The sequence below is a fragment of the Mustelus asterias genome, chromosome 29 (assembly GCF_964213995.1).
Source record: "Mustelus asterias chromosome 29, sMusAst1.hap1.1, whole genome shotgun sequence".
Taxonomy (NCBI): Eukaryota; Metazoa; Chordata; class Chondrichthyes; order Carcharhiniformes; family Triakidae; genus Mustelus; species Mustelus asterias.
In genome coordinates, this window is record NC_135829.1 from 12,738,825 (window position 1) to 12,754,037 (window position 15,213).

General features: G+C 48.3%; 1 protein-coding gene across 1 annotated transcript in view; it reads left to right on the forward strand.

Annotated features, from left to right (window-relative positions):
• The window catches only part of LOC144480537 (dual oxidase 1-like), a 142,312-nt gene that overhangs the window by 33,452 nt on the left and 93,647 nt on the right, over positions 1-15,213 (forward strand). Inside the window, exons 5-8 of the mRNA XM_078200103.1 lie at positions 3,252-3,439; positions 7,651-7,852; positions 10,839-11,005; positions 13,932-13,992. Of these exons, the coding sequence (XP_078056229.1) occupies positions 3,252-3,439; positions 7,651-7,852; positions 10,839-11,005; positions 13,932-13,992 (618 nt within the window). The remainder of the gene's footprint in view (positions 1-3,251; positions 3,440-7,650; positions 7,853-10,838; positions 11,006-13,931; positions 13,993-15,213) is intronic.

The window sequence follows — 15,213 nt, forward strand, 5'->3', positions numbered from 1 at the left end:
CTACGCATCCCGGGACACATCCCGGCCCTCCTGTTGGGGCACTAGCAGGGGTAAATATGTGGCGTAACAGGTTTAGGGCCTGGCTGGGATTGTTGTTGGTGCAGGCTGAATGGCCTCCTAATAAACTGTAGGGATTCTATCATTCTAATGTCCTTTAGGGAAGGAAATCTGCCATCCTTACCTGGTCTGGCCTAAATGTGTCTCCGGACTCACAGCAACATGGTTGACTCTGAAATGGCCTAACAGACCACTCAGTTAAACAGCAAATTAAAGATAATAAATGCTGGCCCAGCCAGTGAAGCCCACATCCTGTGAATGAATAAAGAAAACAAACATACCAAAGAAATAGGAGCAGGGATAGACCATTCAGCCCCTTGACTCTGTGCCACCAGTCAGTAAGATAATGGCCAATCTGATCTTACCTCAACTTGCCTGCCTGTCCCCCTTAACCCCCCCGTCAATTAGAAATCTGTCTACCTCCGCCTTGAATACATTCAATGTGCCAGCCTCCACTGCTCTCTGGGGGAAAGAATTCCAAACACTAATGACCTTCCAGGAGAAAAAGCTTGCTCCTTATTTTTTTAAATTCATTTGTGGGATATGGGTGTCGCCGGCTAGGCCAGCATTTATTGCCCATCCCTAGTTGCCCCTTGAGAAGGTGGTGGTGAGCTGCCTTCTTGAATCGCTGCAGTCCACATGCTGTGGGTTGACCCACAATGCCGTTAGGGAGGGAATTCTAGGATTTTGACCCAGTGACTGAGAAGGAACGGCCGATATATTTCCAAGACAGGACGGTGAGTGTCTTGGAGGGGAACTTGCAGGTGGTGGTGTTTCTGTATCTGCTGCCCTTGTCCTTTCAGATGGAAGTGGTCATGGGTTTGGAAGGTGCTGTCTATCTTTGGTGAATTGCTGCAGTGCATCTTGTAGATTTTTAAAAATTCATTTGTGGGACATGGGTGTCGCTGGCTGGTCAGCATTTATTGCCCATCCCTAGATGCCCGAGGACAGTTGAGAGTCAACCACATTGCTGTGGCTCTGGAGTCACATGCAGGCCAGACCAGGTAAGGACGACAGATTTCCTTCCCTAAAGGACATTAGTGAACCAGATGGGTTTTTCCAACAATCGGCAATGGCTTCTTAGTAGATTCTTAATTCCAGATATTTTTTTATTGAATTCAAATTCCACCATCTGCCGTGGCAGGATTCGAACCCAGGTCCCCAGAACATTAGCTCAGTTTCTGGATTAATGGAGTCATAGAGGTTTACAGCACGGAAACAGGCCCTTCGGCCCAACTTGTCCATGCCGCCCTTTTTTTTTAAACGCCTAAGCTAGTCCCAATTGCCCGCGTTCGCGTTTGGCCCATATCCCTCGATACCCATCTTACCCATGTAACTGTCTAAATGCTTTTTTAAAAGACAAAATTGGACCCGTAATAGTCTAGCGATAATACCACTAGGCTGTCGCCTCCCCGATAGATAGTACACAACACACTTAAATGAAAGATTCTCAATTTGAGAGTGTGCCCCCACTTAGTTCTGGATTCCCCCCATTCCCCCCGCCCCTGTGACAAAGAGAAACATCCTTTCAGCACCTACCCTCAGTGTTTCAATGCAAAGAGATGAGTCTGAGTCAGGGGGATTTTCTGGCTCTGTTACAGCCCTGTTGATAGAGATCAGTTGCTTCGAATAGCCGACAATTCCATTATCATTGCTTTGTGAGGTTATTAGTTAAACCATGGCCTTTTTTCATTGAGCAGCGCCTGTGTCCTAGCAACAGAAACAATCGTGATCTTACAAAAAAAATTCTAAGTGCCGAAGGAGCGAGAAAATGGAAGAGAACCACGCTGCTTTCTTCAGCAAGCTGCAATTCTTAATCTTGTGGCGCTTACTGTACAAAAAAGTGCTTGGATATGATTCTGACCAGTAAGGGGGAGGTGACGGAGCTTGTGTTCGCCGGTGAAGCCGGCTGCTGAGCTTTCGGGGCACCATTGTGCGGGTGCCCCCATCTCCTAACGTACTGGGAGATCTCCTGCAGTACCCCCCCACCCACTTCACAGATATCGGGATCCCACCCCGACCCCCGATGATCGCTCCCTGTGCTGGTCGTCTCCCCACCCCCCCATCGCCCTCGTCTGAAGAGGTTCCCCTCCCTGTCAACCCGATCATCGCCCCCGGCAGAATTCTCCCCTGTCACCACCAGATGTAAACCATGTCACAGTTGCCCCTTTCTGGATGTGAAGTCAGTTTCACCGGCAAAGGAGGGTCGATAGGATCGGGGGGGTCTGAGAAATGGGGCGTGTTCCTGATCTTTAACCTCACACCCGATTGTACCACCTCGCCCTCGCCAAATGACGGGCGGGACGAGGTCATAATATCACGCCCTAAGTCTATGATTTCACCGGAAACACGAAACGGAGGAACTCTATAACCTGTGATACCACTGCACATTGCAACCAAACCTATCCTTACTCTACTGTTATTTTAGATACTTAGTGGAAGAAATGTTTGGGTTTGCCTCATAAGTAGATAAGAGCGGCCCGGTAGCACAGTGGTTAGCACTGCTGTCTCAGCGCCTGGCACCCCTGGTTCAATTCCGACCTCGGGTGACTGTGCGGAGTCTGCACATTCTCTGCATGGGTTTCCTCCAGGTGATCCGGTTTCCTCACACAGTCCAAAGATGTGCACGTTAGGTGGATTGGCCATGCTAAATTGCCCCTTAGTGTCCAAAGATGTGTAGGTTAAGTTGATTGGCCATGCTAAATTGCCCCTTAGTGTTTAAAGATGTGTAGGTTAAGTTGATTGGCCGTGCTAAGTTGACCCTTAGTGTCCAAAGATGTGTAGGTTAAGTTGATTGGCCATGCTAAATTGCTCCTTAGCGTCCAAAGATGTGCAGGTTAGGTGGATTGGCCATGCTAAATTGCTCCTTAGTGTCCAAAGATGTGCAGGTTAGGTGGATTGGCCATGCTAAATTGCCCTTAGTGTCTAAAGATGTGCAGGTTAGGGTGGATTGGCCATGCTAAATTGCCCCATAGTGGCAGGGGGATTAGCAGGGTAAATACATGGAGTCAAGGGGATATGGTCTGGGTGGGATTGTGGTCGGCGCAGACTCGATGGGCTGAATGGCCTCCTTCTGCACACAGGGATTCTATGAACATGTTTTATTCTTAGCCTCATAAATGGAAGGTTTTATTTTCAAGAAAAATTCCTGAACTTCGATAATAAATTGTCTGTATTTGATTTGAACCATTCAGGGTTTCACGTCATTGACGAAATTTTGGAAGTAACTGGGTCCGGTTGCCCCCCTGAATTCCTAAACATTCAGATTCCTTCCGGAGACCCGGTTTTTGATCCCAACAGCACAGGGAAGGTGCAGCTGCCATTCCAGAGAAGTCGGTGGACAACAAGCTCAGGCCAGAGTCCGAACAACCCCCGACTGCAGGTACCTTCCGTTACAAGATGGATAATGTGTGTTTATCATCCTTCAATTTCACAGGGAGCAGAATGACAAGTAGGAGATGGACCTTCCCGATTCTCAAGTTCCCAAATTTGGCCCTTTTTCATTGGGTGAGGGTGTGGGCCTGAAGGATTAGCGGAGGTAAGGGGGGGAGTGATTCCTAGTTGGAGGAGAGAGGAATCGCAAGGCCAATCACTTTTTTGCTGCTTGTCGCCACCACTTAGGGGCTGCTCATGGAGTAGCAGTTGGCAAGACCCTACAGTACCCTTACTTTCATAGTATCCCGACAGTGCAGAAAGAGACCATTTGGCCCATCGAGCCTGCACCCGGCAACAATCCCACCCACGTCCTATCCCAGTAACCCCATATATTTACCCAGCTAATCTCCCTGACACTGAGGGGCAATATAGCATGACCAATCAACCTAACCCGCACCTCTTTGGACAGTAAGGGGCAATTTGGCATGGGAAATGGTCAAGAGCTTCAAGCTTTTAGGTGTCCAGATCACCAACAACCTGTCCTGGTCCCCCCCATGCCGACACTATAGTTAAGAAAGCCCACCAACGCCTCTACTTTCTCAGAAGACTAAGGAAATTTGACATGTCAGCGACGACTCTCACCAACTTTTACAGATGCACCATAGAAAGCATTCTTTCTGGTTGTATCACAGCTTGGTATGGCTCCTGCTCTGCCCAAGACCACAAGGAACTACAAAAGGTTGCAAATGTAGCCCAATCCATCACACAAACCAGCCTCCCATCCATTGACTCTGTCTACACTTCCCGCTGCCTCGGAAAAGCAGCCAGCATAATCAAGGACCCCATGCACCCCGGACATTCGCTCTTCCACCTTCTTCCGCCGGGAAAAAGATACAAAAGTCTGAGGTCATGTACCAAATGACTCAAGAACAGCTTCTTCCCTGCTGCCATCAGACCTTTGAATGGACCTACCTCGCATTAAGTTGATCTTTCTCTACACCCTAGCTATGACTGTAACACTACATTCTGCACTCTCTCCTTTCCTTCTCTATTCATTTTTGCTTTGTCTGTATACCTACATACTAATACATGTGACAATAATAAATCAAATGAAAAAGTTTAGCATGGCCACTCCACCTAAACCCACACAGACATGGGGAGAACGCGCAGGCTCCACACAGACAGTGACCCAAGCCGGGAATTGAACCCGGGTCCCTGGCGCTGTGAGGCAGCAGTGCTAACCACTGTGCCGTCTTGAGCTGAGGAATGAGCTTGAAAAGTTGAAGAGTGAAAATGCAAAATAGCTAAAACACACATTTTCCTAAAAGCACTAGTTGGGGATGAGGGAAGCCATTGTGGCTAATTATTCTTCATCCTTCTTTTTAAACAAACAACTTTCTAGTGTAGTCCTCCCATTGCATCTAGTTGTGTCTTCAATGATTAAGAAGGTTTTGGCCACCAATACACATTCTACAGTCTATTTCATGTTTTAATGCTCTTGTCTGAAGTAGGACCTCCTAAAGCCTGTCTTGACATTTTTGCTGTTTGCATTAATGTCCCTCTTCTGTCATGTTTACAATGCTTTGAAAGGCAGAGTAGGTAGCATTGCTGCCTCACATCTGCAGGGACCTGGGTTCAGTTCCAGCCTTGGGTAACTGTCTGTGTGGAGCCTGCACGTTCTCCCCATGTCTGCGTGGGTTTCCTTCAGTTGCTCCAGTTTCCTCCCTCAGTCCAAAGATGTGTAGGTTAGGTGGATCGGCTGTGCTAAATTGCCCCTTAGTGTCCAAAGATGTGCAGGTTAGGTGGATTGGCCATGCTAAATTGTTCCTTACTGCCAAAAGATGTGCGGGTTAGGTGGATTGGCCATGCTAAATTGCTCCTTAGTTTCCCAAGATGTGTAGGTTAGATGAATTGGCCATGGTAAATTATCCCTTAGCGTCCAAAGATGTGCAGGTTAGATGGATTGGCCATGCTAAATTGCCCCTTAGTGTCCAAATATGTGCAGGTTAGGTGGATTGGCCATGCTAAATTGCTCCTTAGTTTCCCAAGATGTGTAGGTTAGATGAATTGGCCATGGTAAATTATCCCTTAGCGTCCAAAGATGTGCAGGTTAGATGGATTGGCCATGCTAAATTGCCCCTTAGTGTCCAAATATGTGCAGGTTAGATGGATTGGCCATGCTAAATTGCCCCTTAGTGCCCAAAGATGTGCAGGTTAGGTGGATTTACCTGCACACATTTGGAGTGTGGGAGGAAACCAGAGCACCCGGAGGAAACTCACGCTGACACGGGGGGACGTGTAAACACCAGGTCGCCAGTGACCCAAGGTCAGAATCGAACCCAGATCCCTGGCACAGTGAGGTAGCTGTGCTAACCACTGTGCCGCCCTCCACTGCATCTCCACTGTCACAATAATAGTTACAACGAATAGACCCCTGAGGTTAAGATTGAGGTATAGCAGAGAAATGATTCCAATTGCAGCCAAGTTGTGCTGTCTGATGGAAAACCTTGTCTTGATATTGGGGGGAGTAGATTGCTATCCATGACGAACACAAAACACTGGATGAGAAGCAATTTGATGGAGATGTGTTGGTGCTCTCCGTTCACAGAGCTACATGTGCTCCTGGTCAAACAATGTCTTGATTTTAAAATTCTCATCCTTGTTTCAAATCCCTTCATGGCCTTCCCCCTCCCTGTCTCTGTAAACCCCTCCAACCCCACAACCCTCCAAAATATTTGCACTCCTCCAATTCTGGCACCTTGTGCATCGCCGATTTTACTCCAGGGTGCCTGGGACTCAGGTTCTGGGATTCCCTCTCTACACACTTGAACACTCGAAACACCATAGCATACAAGGCTGCAGACAAAGTGTGATCAGAATTTGATCCGATTTGGTTTGATTTATTATCGTCACATGTATTGGTATACAGCGAACAGTAAGTTTTCCCGCACGCTATACAGACAAAGAATAGGGCAGCACGGTGGTGCAGTGGTTAGCACTGCTGCCTCACAACGCCAGGGACCCGGGTTCGATTCCTGGCTTGGGTCACTGTCTGTGTGGTGTTTGCACATTCTCCCCGTGTCTGCGTGGGTTTCTTCCGGGTGCTCCGGTTTCCTCCCACATTCCGAAAGACATGCTGCTTAGTTACATTGACCGTGCTAAATTCTTCCCCAGTGTACCTGAACAGGCGCTGGAGTGTGGCAACTGGGGGATTTTCAGAGTAACTTCATTGCAGTGTTAATGTATGCCTACTTGTGACTAATAAATACATTTTTTAAAACTTTAGATCAAACTGATAGGTGCTTGATGGCCGGTGTAGGCACGATGGGCCGAAGGGCCTCTTTCTGCGCTCATAGAATCATAGAATCCCTACAGTACAGAAGGAGATCGTTTAACCCATCAAGTCTGCACTGACCACAATCCCACCCAGGCCCTATCCCCATAACCCCATGCATTTACCCTAGCTAGTTCCCCGACACTAAGGAACCATTTAGCATGGCCAATCCACCTAACCCATACATCTTTGGAGTGTGGGAGGAACACAGTGAGAAGTCTCACAACACCAGGTTAAAGTCCAACAGGTTTATTTGGTAGCTAAAATCCACTAGCTTTCGGAGCGCTGCTCCTTCGTCAGGTGAGTGGGAGTTCTGTTCACAAACAGGGTCTGGGTTTACCTGTTTGTGAACAGAATTCCCACTCACCTGACGAAGGGGCAGCGCTCCGAAAGCTAGTGGCTCGTGCTACCAAATAAACCTGTTGGACTTTAACCTGGTGTTGTGAGACTTCCTACTGTGTTTACCCCAGTCCAACGCCGGCATCTCCACATCTTGTGGGAGGAAACCAGAGCATCCGGAGGAAACCCACGCAGACACGGGGAGAACGTGCAAACTCCACCCAGACAGTGACCCGAGGCCGGAATCGAACCCGGGTCCCTGGTGCTGTGAGGCAGCAGCGCTAACCACCGTGCCGCCCCTGTGCTGTAAAACCCTATGGCATCTCCGCCTCTACCTCACTTTCCACCCCACCTTTAAGAGACTCCTTAAAAACCACCCAAGTTTTTGGTCAGCTGACTTTAAATATCCTTATGTGGGTCCGAGGTATATTTGGTTTTATAATGCTCCTGCATTGGGATGTTTTATTGCATTATACGTGCCATATAAATGTAAATTGTTACCGTTGTCGATAATTTTCGTCTGTCTTGTCACTTGTGTGATCCAGATAAACCATGCAACCACCTGGATTGATGGGAGTTCTATCTATGGGTCGTCCCATTCCTGGAGTGATGCCCTCCGTACCTTTTCTGACGGGCTTTTGGCTTCTGGTCCAGACAAATTGTCACCGAGGCAAAGTACGGGGTTGATTCGCATGTGGAAAATGGCGGACCCTGCAACCGGGCAACATGGACTTCAGGGACTTCTTGGTAACTACTTCGATTCCTTGCTGTGGCTTGTTAAGTAATCGCATCTCTTGACGAATTACAACTGACGTCTGCCAATACTTTACATTTTTTTCCACAGAGTGGAACTTAACCCATCTGGTTCACTACTGTCCCTTCAGGGAAGGAAATCTGCCGTCCTTACCCGGTCTGGCCTACTTGTGACTCCAGAGCCACAGCAATGTGGTTGACTCTCAACTGCCCTCTGAATTGGCCTAGCCAAGCCCAACGAGGGATGGGCAATAAATGCTGGCCAGCCAACGATGTCCATGCCCCACAAATTAATAAAATAGGCATTGCATTAAAAGAGCTTGTGACCCAGTGATGGGCAACCTAGGCGAGTGAGTGGGCCGCATAAGTGGCCCTCCTTCACCTTAGTGGATTGAAATCGGGCTTGTTCACTAATCATGACCCCATAAATAAGATTAAACACATTTAATACACGCCGAATATTTCATAACGAGTTATAGGAAATGCTTCATCATTTATATATTAATAGAATTGTCATCAACTTCATGGTAAAAACAAAAGAAATATTTACACTTCGGACTCAGAGGGAGCACACGGCTCACTGAGGGAGAATTTAGCACGGCCAATGCACCTAAGCAGCACGTCTTTCAGACTGTGGGAGGAAACCGGAGCACCCGGAGGAAACCCACGCAGACACGGGGAGAAAAAAAGGGCGGTATGGACAAGTTGGGCCGAAGGGCCTGTTTCCATGCTGTAAACCTCTATTACTCTCCTCGTGTCTGCGTGGGTTTCCTCCGGGTGCTCCGGTTTCCTCCCACAGTCCAAAGATGTGCGGGTTAGGTTGATTGGCCATGCTAAAATTGCCCTTAGTGTCCTGAGATGCATAGGTTAGAGGGATTAGTGGGTAAATATAAAAGGATATGGGGGTAGGGCCTGGGTGGGATTGTGGTCGGTGCAGACTCGATGGGCCGAATGGCCTCTTTCTGTGCTGTAGGGTTTCTATGATTCTATGAACATGCAAACTCCGAGCAGACAGTGACCCAAACCGGGGGAATTGAACCCAGGTCCTGGACGCTGTGAAGCAGCAGTGCTAACCACTGTGCTGCCGGGCGGGGAGATCTACTGGATGGTCCCAGAGATTTCAGCTGCATCGTTAGGTTGGACAAGCTGGGGTTGTTCTCCTTGGAGCGAGGCAGATTGAGGGGAGATCTGATAGAAGGGTACAGACTGAGATAAGTTACAGAAAGATAAGCTGTTTTTGTGGAGGGAAATAGATTTGCAGGGCTGTGGGAATGGAGTGATGGGGAGTTGAATAGGACTGATTGGATTGCTCTGCGGAGATCTTACATGGACTTGATGGGCCAAATGGCCTCCTCCACTGATTCTATGTAGCAAGCTGGAGAGATTAAGCAAGAGAATTATAGAGTATGGAAGGTGGCATGTGGGATTGGGCAATGGGGAGTGAATAGTCAGGTATCGGTGGGTTGCAGGGGGGTAAGAATTTCCAGCATTTCGCAACCAGCTACAACAGGCGCTTCTCCACACCATGGCTTTTTAATTTGATTTGATTTATTATTGTCACCTGTATTGGGATACAACAAAAAATATTGTTTCTCGTGCACTATGAAGACAAAGCATACCGTTCATAGAGTACATAGGGGAGAAGGAAAGGAGTGGGTGCAGAATGTAGTGTTACAGTCATAGCTAGGATGTAGAGAAAGATCAACTTAATGCGAGGTAGGGCCATTCAAAAGTCTGATGGCAGTTCTTGAGTCGGTTGGTACGTGACCTCAGACTTTTGTATCTTTTTCCCGACGGAAGAAGGTGGAAGAGAGAATGTCCGGGGTGCGTGGGGTCCTTGATTATGCTGGCTGCTTTTCCGAGGCAGCAGGAAGTGTAGACGGAGTCAATGGATGGGAGGCTGGTTTGAGTGATGGATTGGGCTACATTCACATGCTACTGTGCAAAGGGACCTGGGGGTCCTTGTGCATGAGACGCAAAAGCCCAGTCTGCAGGTACAACAGGTGATCAAGAAGGCAAATGGGATGTTGGCCTATATTGCGAGGGGGATAGAATATAAAAGCAGGGATGTCTTGATGCACCTGTACAGGGCATTGGTGAGGCCGCAGCTGGAATACTGTGTGCAGTATTGGTCCCCTTATATGAGGAAGGATATATTGGCATTGGAGGGAGTGCAGAGAAGGTTCACCAGGTTGATACCGGAGATGAGGGGTTTGGATTATGAGGAGAGGCTGAGGAGATTGGGTTTGTACTCGTTGGAGTTTAGAAGGATGAGGGGGGATCTTATGGAGACTTATAAGATAATGCGGGGGCTGGACAGGGTGGAGGCGGAGAGATTCTTTCCACTTAGTAAGGAAGTTAAAACTAGAGGACACAGCCTCAAAATAAAGGGGGGTCGGTTTAAGACAGAGTTGAGGAGGAACTTCTTCTCCCAGAGGGTGGTGAATCTCTGGAATTCCCTGCCCACTGAGGTGGTGGAGGCTACCTCGCTGAATATGTTTAAAGCGCGGATGGATGGATTCCTGATCGGTAAGGGAACTAAGGGTTATGGGGATCAGGCGGGTAAGTGGTACTGATCCACGTCAGATCAGCCATGATCTTATTGAATGGTGGGGCAGGCTCGAGGGGCTAGATGGCCTACTCCTGCTCCTATTTCTTATGTTCTTATGTTCTTTGTAGTTCCTTGCGGTCTGGGGCAGAGCAGGTGCCACACCAAGCTGTGATACAACCAGAAAGAATGCTTTCTATGGTGCATCTGTAAAAGGTGGTCAGAATTGTGGCAACTCGTGCCCTTATATCAGGTATTTTGTCACAAAATCTAGAGAGTGTGAAAGATGCACTGCTCCTTGATGACGGGGAAAATGCGAATGATAAATTTCACCTAATCTTCACAATGTTCTTGAGGGTGGGTGCTGAGATTTCCCAGCATTTTCTCTTTTGGTTTCACAATGTTCTTTTTTTTTTCATTACTTGCTAAAAGATTTTGGAAATGCACGGGCCAATGAGAGTCCGTTCCTGCGAGCGGAGAGCATCGTCTGGTCCCGATACCACAATTTCTTGGCGACGCAGCTTAAATCTCAGAACCCCACTTGGACCGACGAAGATTTATTCCAAAATGCGAGGAAGCGTGTCATCGCCACCTTCCAGGTAACTTCGAACCACGGAACTGTTGCCCACGAGTATTCTTGTGGCTCATTGACTAGGATGGATTGGAAACATCCTTCCTCAACAAACCCATTGCTTCTTGAGGCCACTGGCACAGTGGCACAGTGGTTAGCGCTGCTGCAATGCAGCGCCAGGGACCCAGGTTCGATTCCCGACTTGGATCACTGTCTGTGCGGAGTCTGCACGTTCTTCCCCCGTGTCTGCCTGGTTTCCTCCGGGTGCTCCGGTTTCCTCCCACAGTCCGAAAGATGTGCTGGTTATAGGTTCATTGGCCATGCTAAATTCTCCCTCAGTGTACCCAAACAGGCAACCAGAGTGTGGCGACGAGGGGATTTTCACAGTAACTTCATTGCAGTGTTAATGTAAGGCTACTTGTGACACCAGTAAATAAACAAAATCCCATTAAACACCCCTTAATCCTTATCAGTGAGACAAGGGCACCACAGTGGTTAGCACTGCTGCCTCACAGCGCCGGGGACCCAGCCTTGGGTCACTGCCTGTGCAGAGTTTGCATGTTCTCCCCCGTGTCTGCGTGGGTTTCCTCCGGGTGCTCCGGTTTCCTCCCAGAGTCCAAAGGACGTGCTGGTTAGGTGCATTGGCCGTGCTAAATTTTCCCTCAGTGTACCCGAACAGGTGCCGGAGTGTGGCGACTGGGGGATTTTCACAAAACTTCATTGCAGTGTTAATGTAAGCGGACTTGTGGCACTAATAAATAAAATTTTAAAAAACATCAGAGTAAGAATGAATCAGTGATGAGTCAAGTGTCTGCGGTGGGGCTTTGACTCCAGCCTCTGGGACCGGAGCCCAGTGAGTGGCTGAATCAGTGTGCAGGGACACATTCTCCTGCCCCCCCGGTGCCGGATTGTGGCGGCTTCCAGATCCGGTGGAGCTTGATGGGCGGCACAGTGGCACAGTAGTCAGCACTGCTGCCTCACAACTCCAGGGACCCGGGTTCGATTCCCGGCTTGGGTCACTATCTGTGTGGAGTTTGCACGTTCTCCCCGTGTCTGCGTGGGTTTCCTCCGGGTGCTCCGGTTTCCTCCCACAGTCTGAAAGATGTGCAGATTTGGTGCATTGGCCCTTTGTGTCCGAGATGCGTAGGTCAGAGGGATTAAAGTTTAAAGTTTATTTATTAGCCATAAGTAAGGCTTACATTAGCTCTGCAGTGAATTTACTGTGAAATTTCCCTAGTCGCCACACTCTGGCACCTGTTCGGGTCAATGCACCTTAACCAGCACGTCTTCCAGACTGTGGGGGGAAACCGAAGCACCCGGAGGAAACCCACGCAGACACGGGGAGAACGTGCAAACTCCACACAGACAGTGACCCAAGCGGAAATTGAACCCGGGTCCCTGGCGCTGTGAGGCAGCAGTGCTAACCACTGCAGGGTAAATATGTGGGGTTACGGGCATAGGGCCTGGGTGGGATTGTTGTCAGTTCAGACTTGATGGGCTGAATGGCCTCCTGTAGGGATTCTATAATTGGTATAATTTCTACGAAATGCCTCATTGGAGGATTCCTTTGGGCTTCGCTGGAACATTGCAAATATAACAGCAAATTATCTGAGAATCAAGGTTGAATTGTTGAGGGAATGTTAATTTCACAGCAAGAGGCTGGGCAGTTGAAGAAAGAGTTTGGAAAGATGCTGATTTCCCGAAAGTCCTGCTCTATTGGACAAAGGGCGCACTGTCTCGTGGGTTTCACTGCTCAGTGACCTGGCATCTGCAATGGGCAGAATTGGATGTGAGACTGACTGATTCATGTTGAGCGAGGGGGAATTGCCAGCCAGCACTGCTTTTAAAGAGCTGGAGGATTGGGGGAGCCAACATTGGTGATGTTTTTAAGGCTCGGGAAAGTAATCTGAGGACGCAGCAGGGAAGAGCATTTAACCCACAGGCTAACTGCAAAGAAACAAAAGCAACATGCCGTGGATACGATCATAGAATCCCTACAGCACAGAAGCAGGCCATTTGGCCCATAGAGCCTGCACAATCCCACCCAGACCGACCTAGACCCACCCAGGTGGCACAATGGTTCGCACTGCTGCCTCACAGCGCCAGGGACCCGAATTCATTCTGCAGAAGCATGTTATACATGGTCTATCAATGATGGGACTGTAGCCTTCCTCACTGAAATGCATGCACAGTCATAGTTCTCTTAGAATTGTAGAAGCATAGAATTCCTACAGTGCAGAAGGAATCCATTCGGTCCATCGAGTCTGCACCGACAATCCCACCCACCCCCTATCCCCATAACCCCACACATTTACCCTTCTAATCCCCCTGACACTAAGGGGCAATTTAGCATGGCCAATCCACCTAGCCCGCACATCTTTGGAGCAGTTCTAATGAATAGTTATTTTTGCCCCGTGCTGGGCGGCCACAGTAGTTAGCACTGCTGCCTCGCAGCGCCAGGGGCCCGGGTTCAACTCCGGCCTCGGGTGACTGTCTGTGTGGAGTCTGCACGTTCTCCCTGTGTCTGCGTGGGTTTCCCCCGGGTGCCCCGGTTTCCTCCCACAGTCCAAAGATGTGCGGATTAGGTTGATTGGCCATGATAAATTGTCCCTTAATGTCAGGGGGATTAGGAGGGTAAATATGTGGGGTTACCAGGGGGTAGGACTGGACCTGGGTGGGATTGTTGGCAGTGCAGGCTCAATTGGCTAAATGGTCTCCTTCTGCACTGTAGATTCTATGAAAATATTAATATATGTTTTAAAATCACGATTATTTATTTACTTCTTTTCCTGCATTCACAAATGTGTAAACTATTCTCTCATTAGTTTATTAACTTGTTTCAAGAATTATTTAACTCTTTGCTGGTAGCCCTGTCAGTGCCTAATGTATTCTGTCTAAAAACCTTATTAACTGGTTAGAAATTTCTCACTTCAACACTGTTCTTATCTTTGCAGCGCATCACATTCTACGAATGGCTTCCAGCTTTCATTGGTCAGAATGTGAGCAGATATGGAGGTCAGTTTGGTTTCTGTTGTCACAGGAGGCGGCACGGTGGTTCTTGACAGAAGCCAGAGGGTGGTTGTAGAGAGTTGTTTTTCAAACTGGAGGCCTGTGACCAGCGGTGTGCCTCAGGGATCATTGCCGGGCCCACCGTTATTTGTCATTTGTATTAATGATTTGGATGAGAATATAGGGGGCTTAGTTAGTAAGTTTGCAGATGACACCAAGATTGGTGGCATGGCGGACAGTGAGCAAGGTTATCTCCAATTGCAGCGGGATCTTGATCAATTGGGCCAGTGGGCTGACGAATGGCAGATGGAGTTTAATTTAGACAAATGCAAGGTAATGCATTTTGGTAGATTGAACCAGGGCAGGATTTACTCAGTTAATGGTAGAGCATTGGGGAGAGTTACAGAACAAAGAGACCTACGGGTATATGTTCATAGCTCCTTGAAAGTGGAGTCATGGGTGGACAGAGTGGTGAAGAAGGCATTTGGCATGCTTGGTTTCATTGGTCAGAACATTGAATACAGGAGTTGGGACGTCTTGTTGAAGTTGTACAAGATATTGGTACGGCCACACTTGGAATACTGTGTGCAATTCTGGTCACCCTATTATAGAAAGGATATTATTAAACTAGAAAGAGTGCAGAAAAGATTTACTAGGATGCTACCGGGACTTTATGGATTGAGTTATAAGGAGAGGCTGAATAGATTGGGACTTTTTTCCCTGGAGCGCAGGAGGCTGAGGGGTGACCTTATAGAGGTCTATAAAATAATGAGGGGCATAGACAAGGTAGATAGTCAATATCTTTTCCCAAAGGTAGGGGAGTCTAAAACTAGAGGGCATAGGTTTCAGGTGAGAGGGGAGAGATACAAAAGTGTCCAGAGGGGCAATGTTTTCACACAGAGGGTGGTGAGTGTCTGGAACAAGCTGCCAGAGGTAGTAGTAGAGGCGGGTACAATTTTATCTTTTAAAAAACATTTAGATAGTTACATGGGTATAGAGGAATATGGGCCAAATGCAGGCAATTGGGATTAGCTTTGGGGTTTTAAAAAAAAAGGGCGGCATGGACAAGTTTATACCAGTTTTTAAAAAAAATAAGGGCGGCATGGACAAGTTGGGCCGAAGGGCCTGTTTCCATGCTGTAAACCTCTATGACTCTATGACACTGCTGCCTCACAGCGCCAGGGACCCGGGTTCGATTCCCGGCTTGGGTCACTGTCTGTGTGGAGT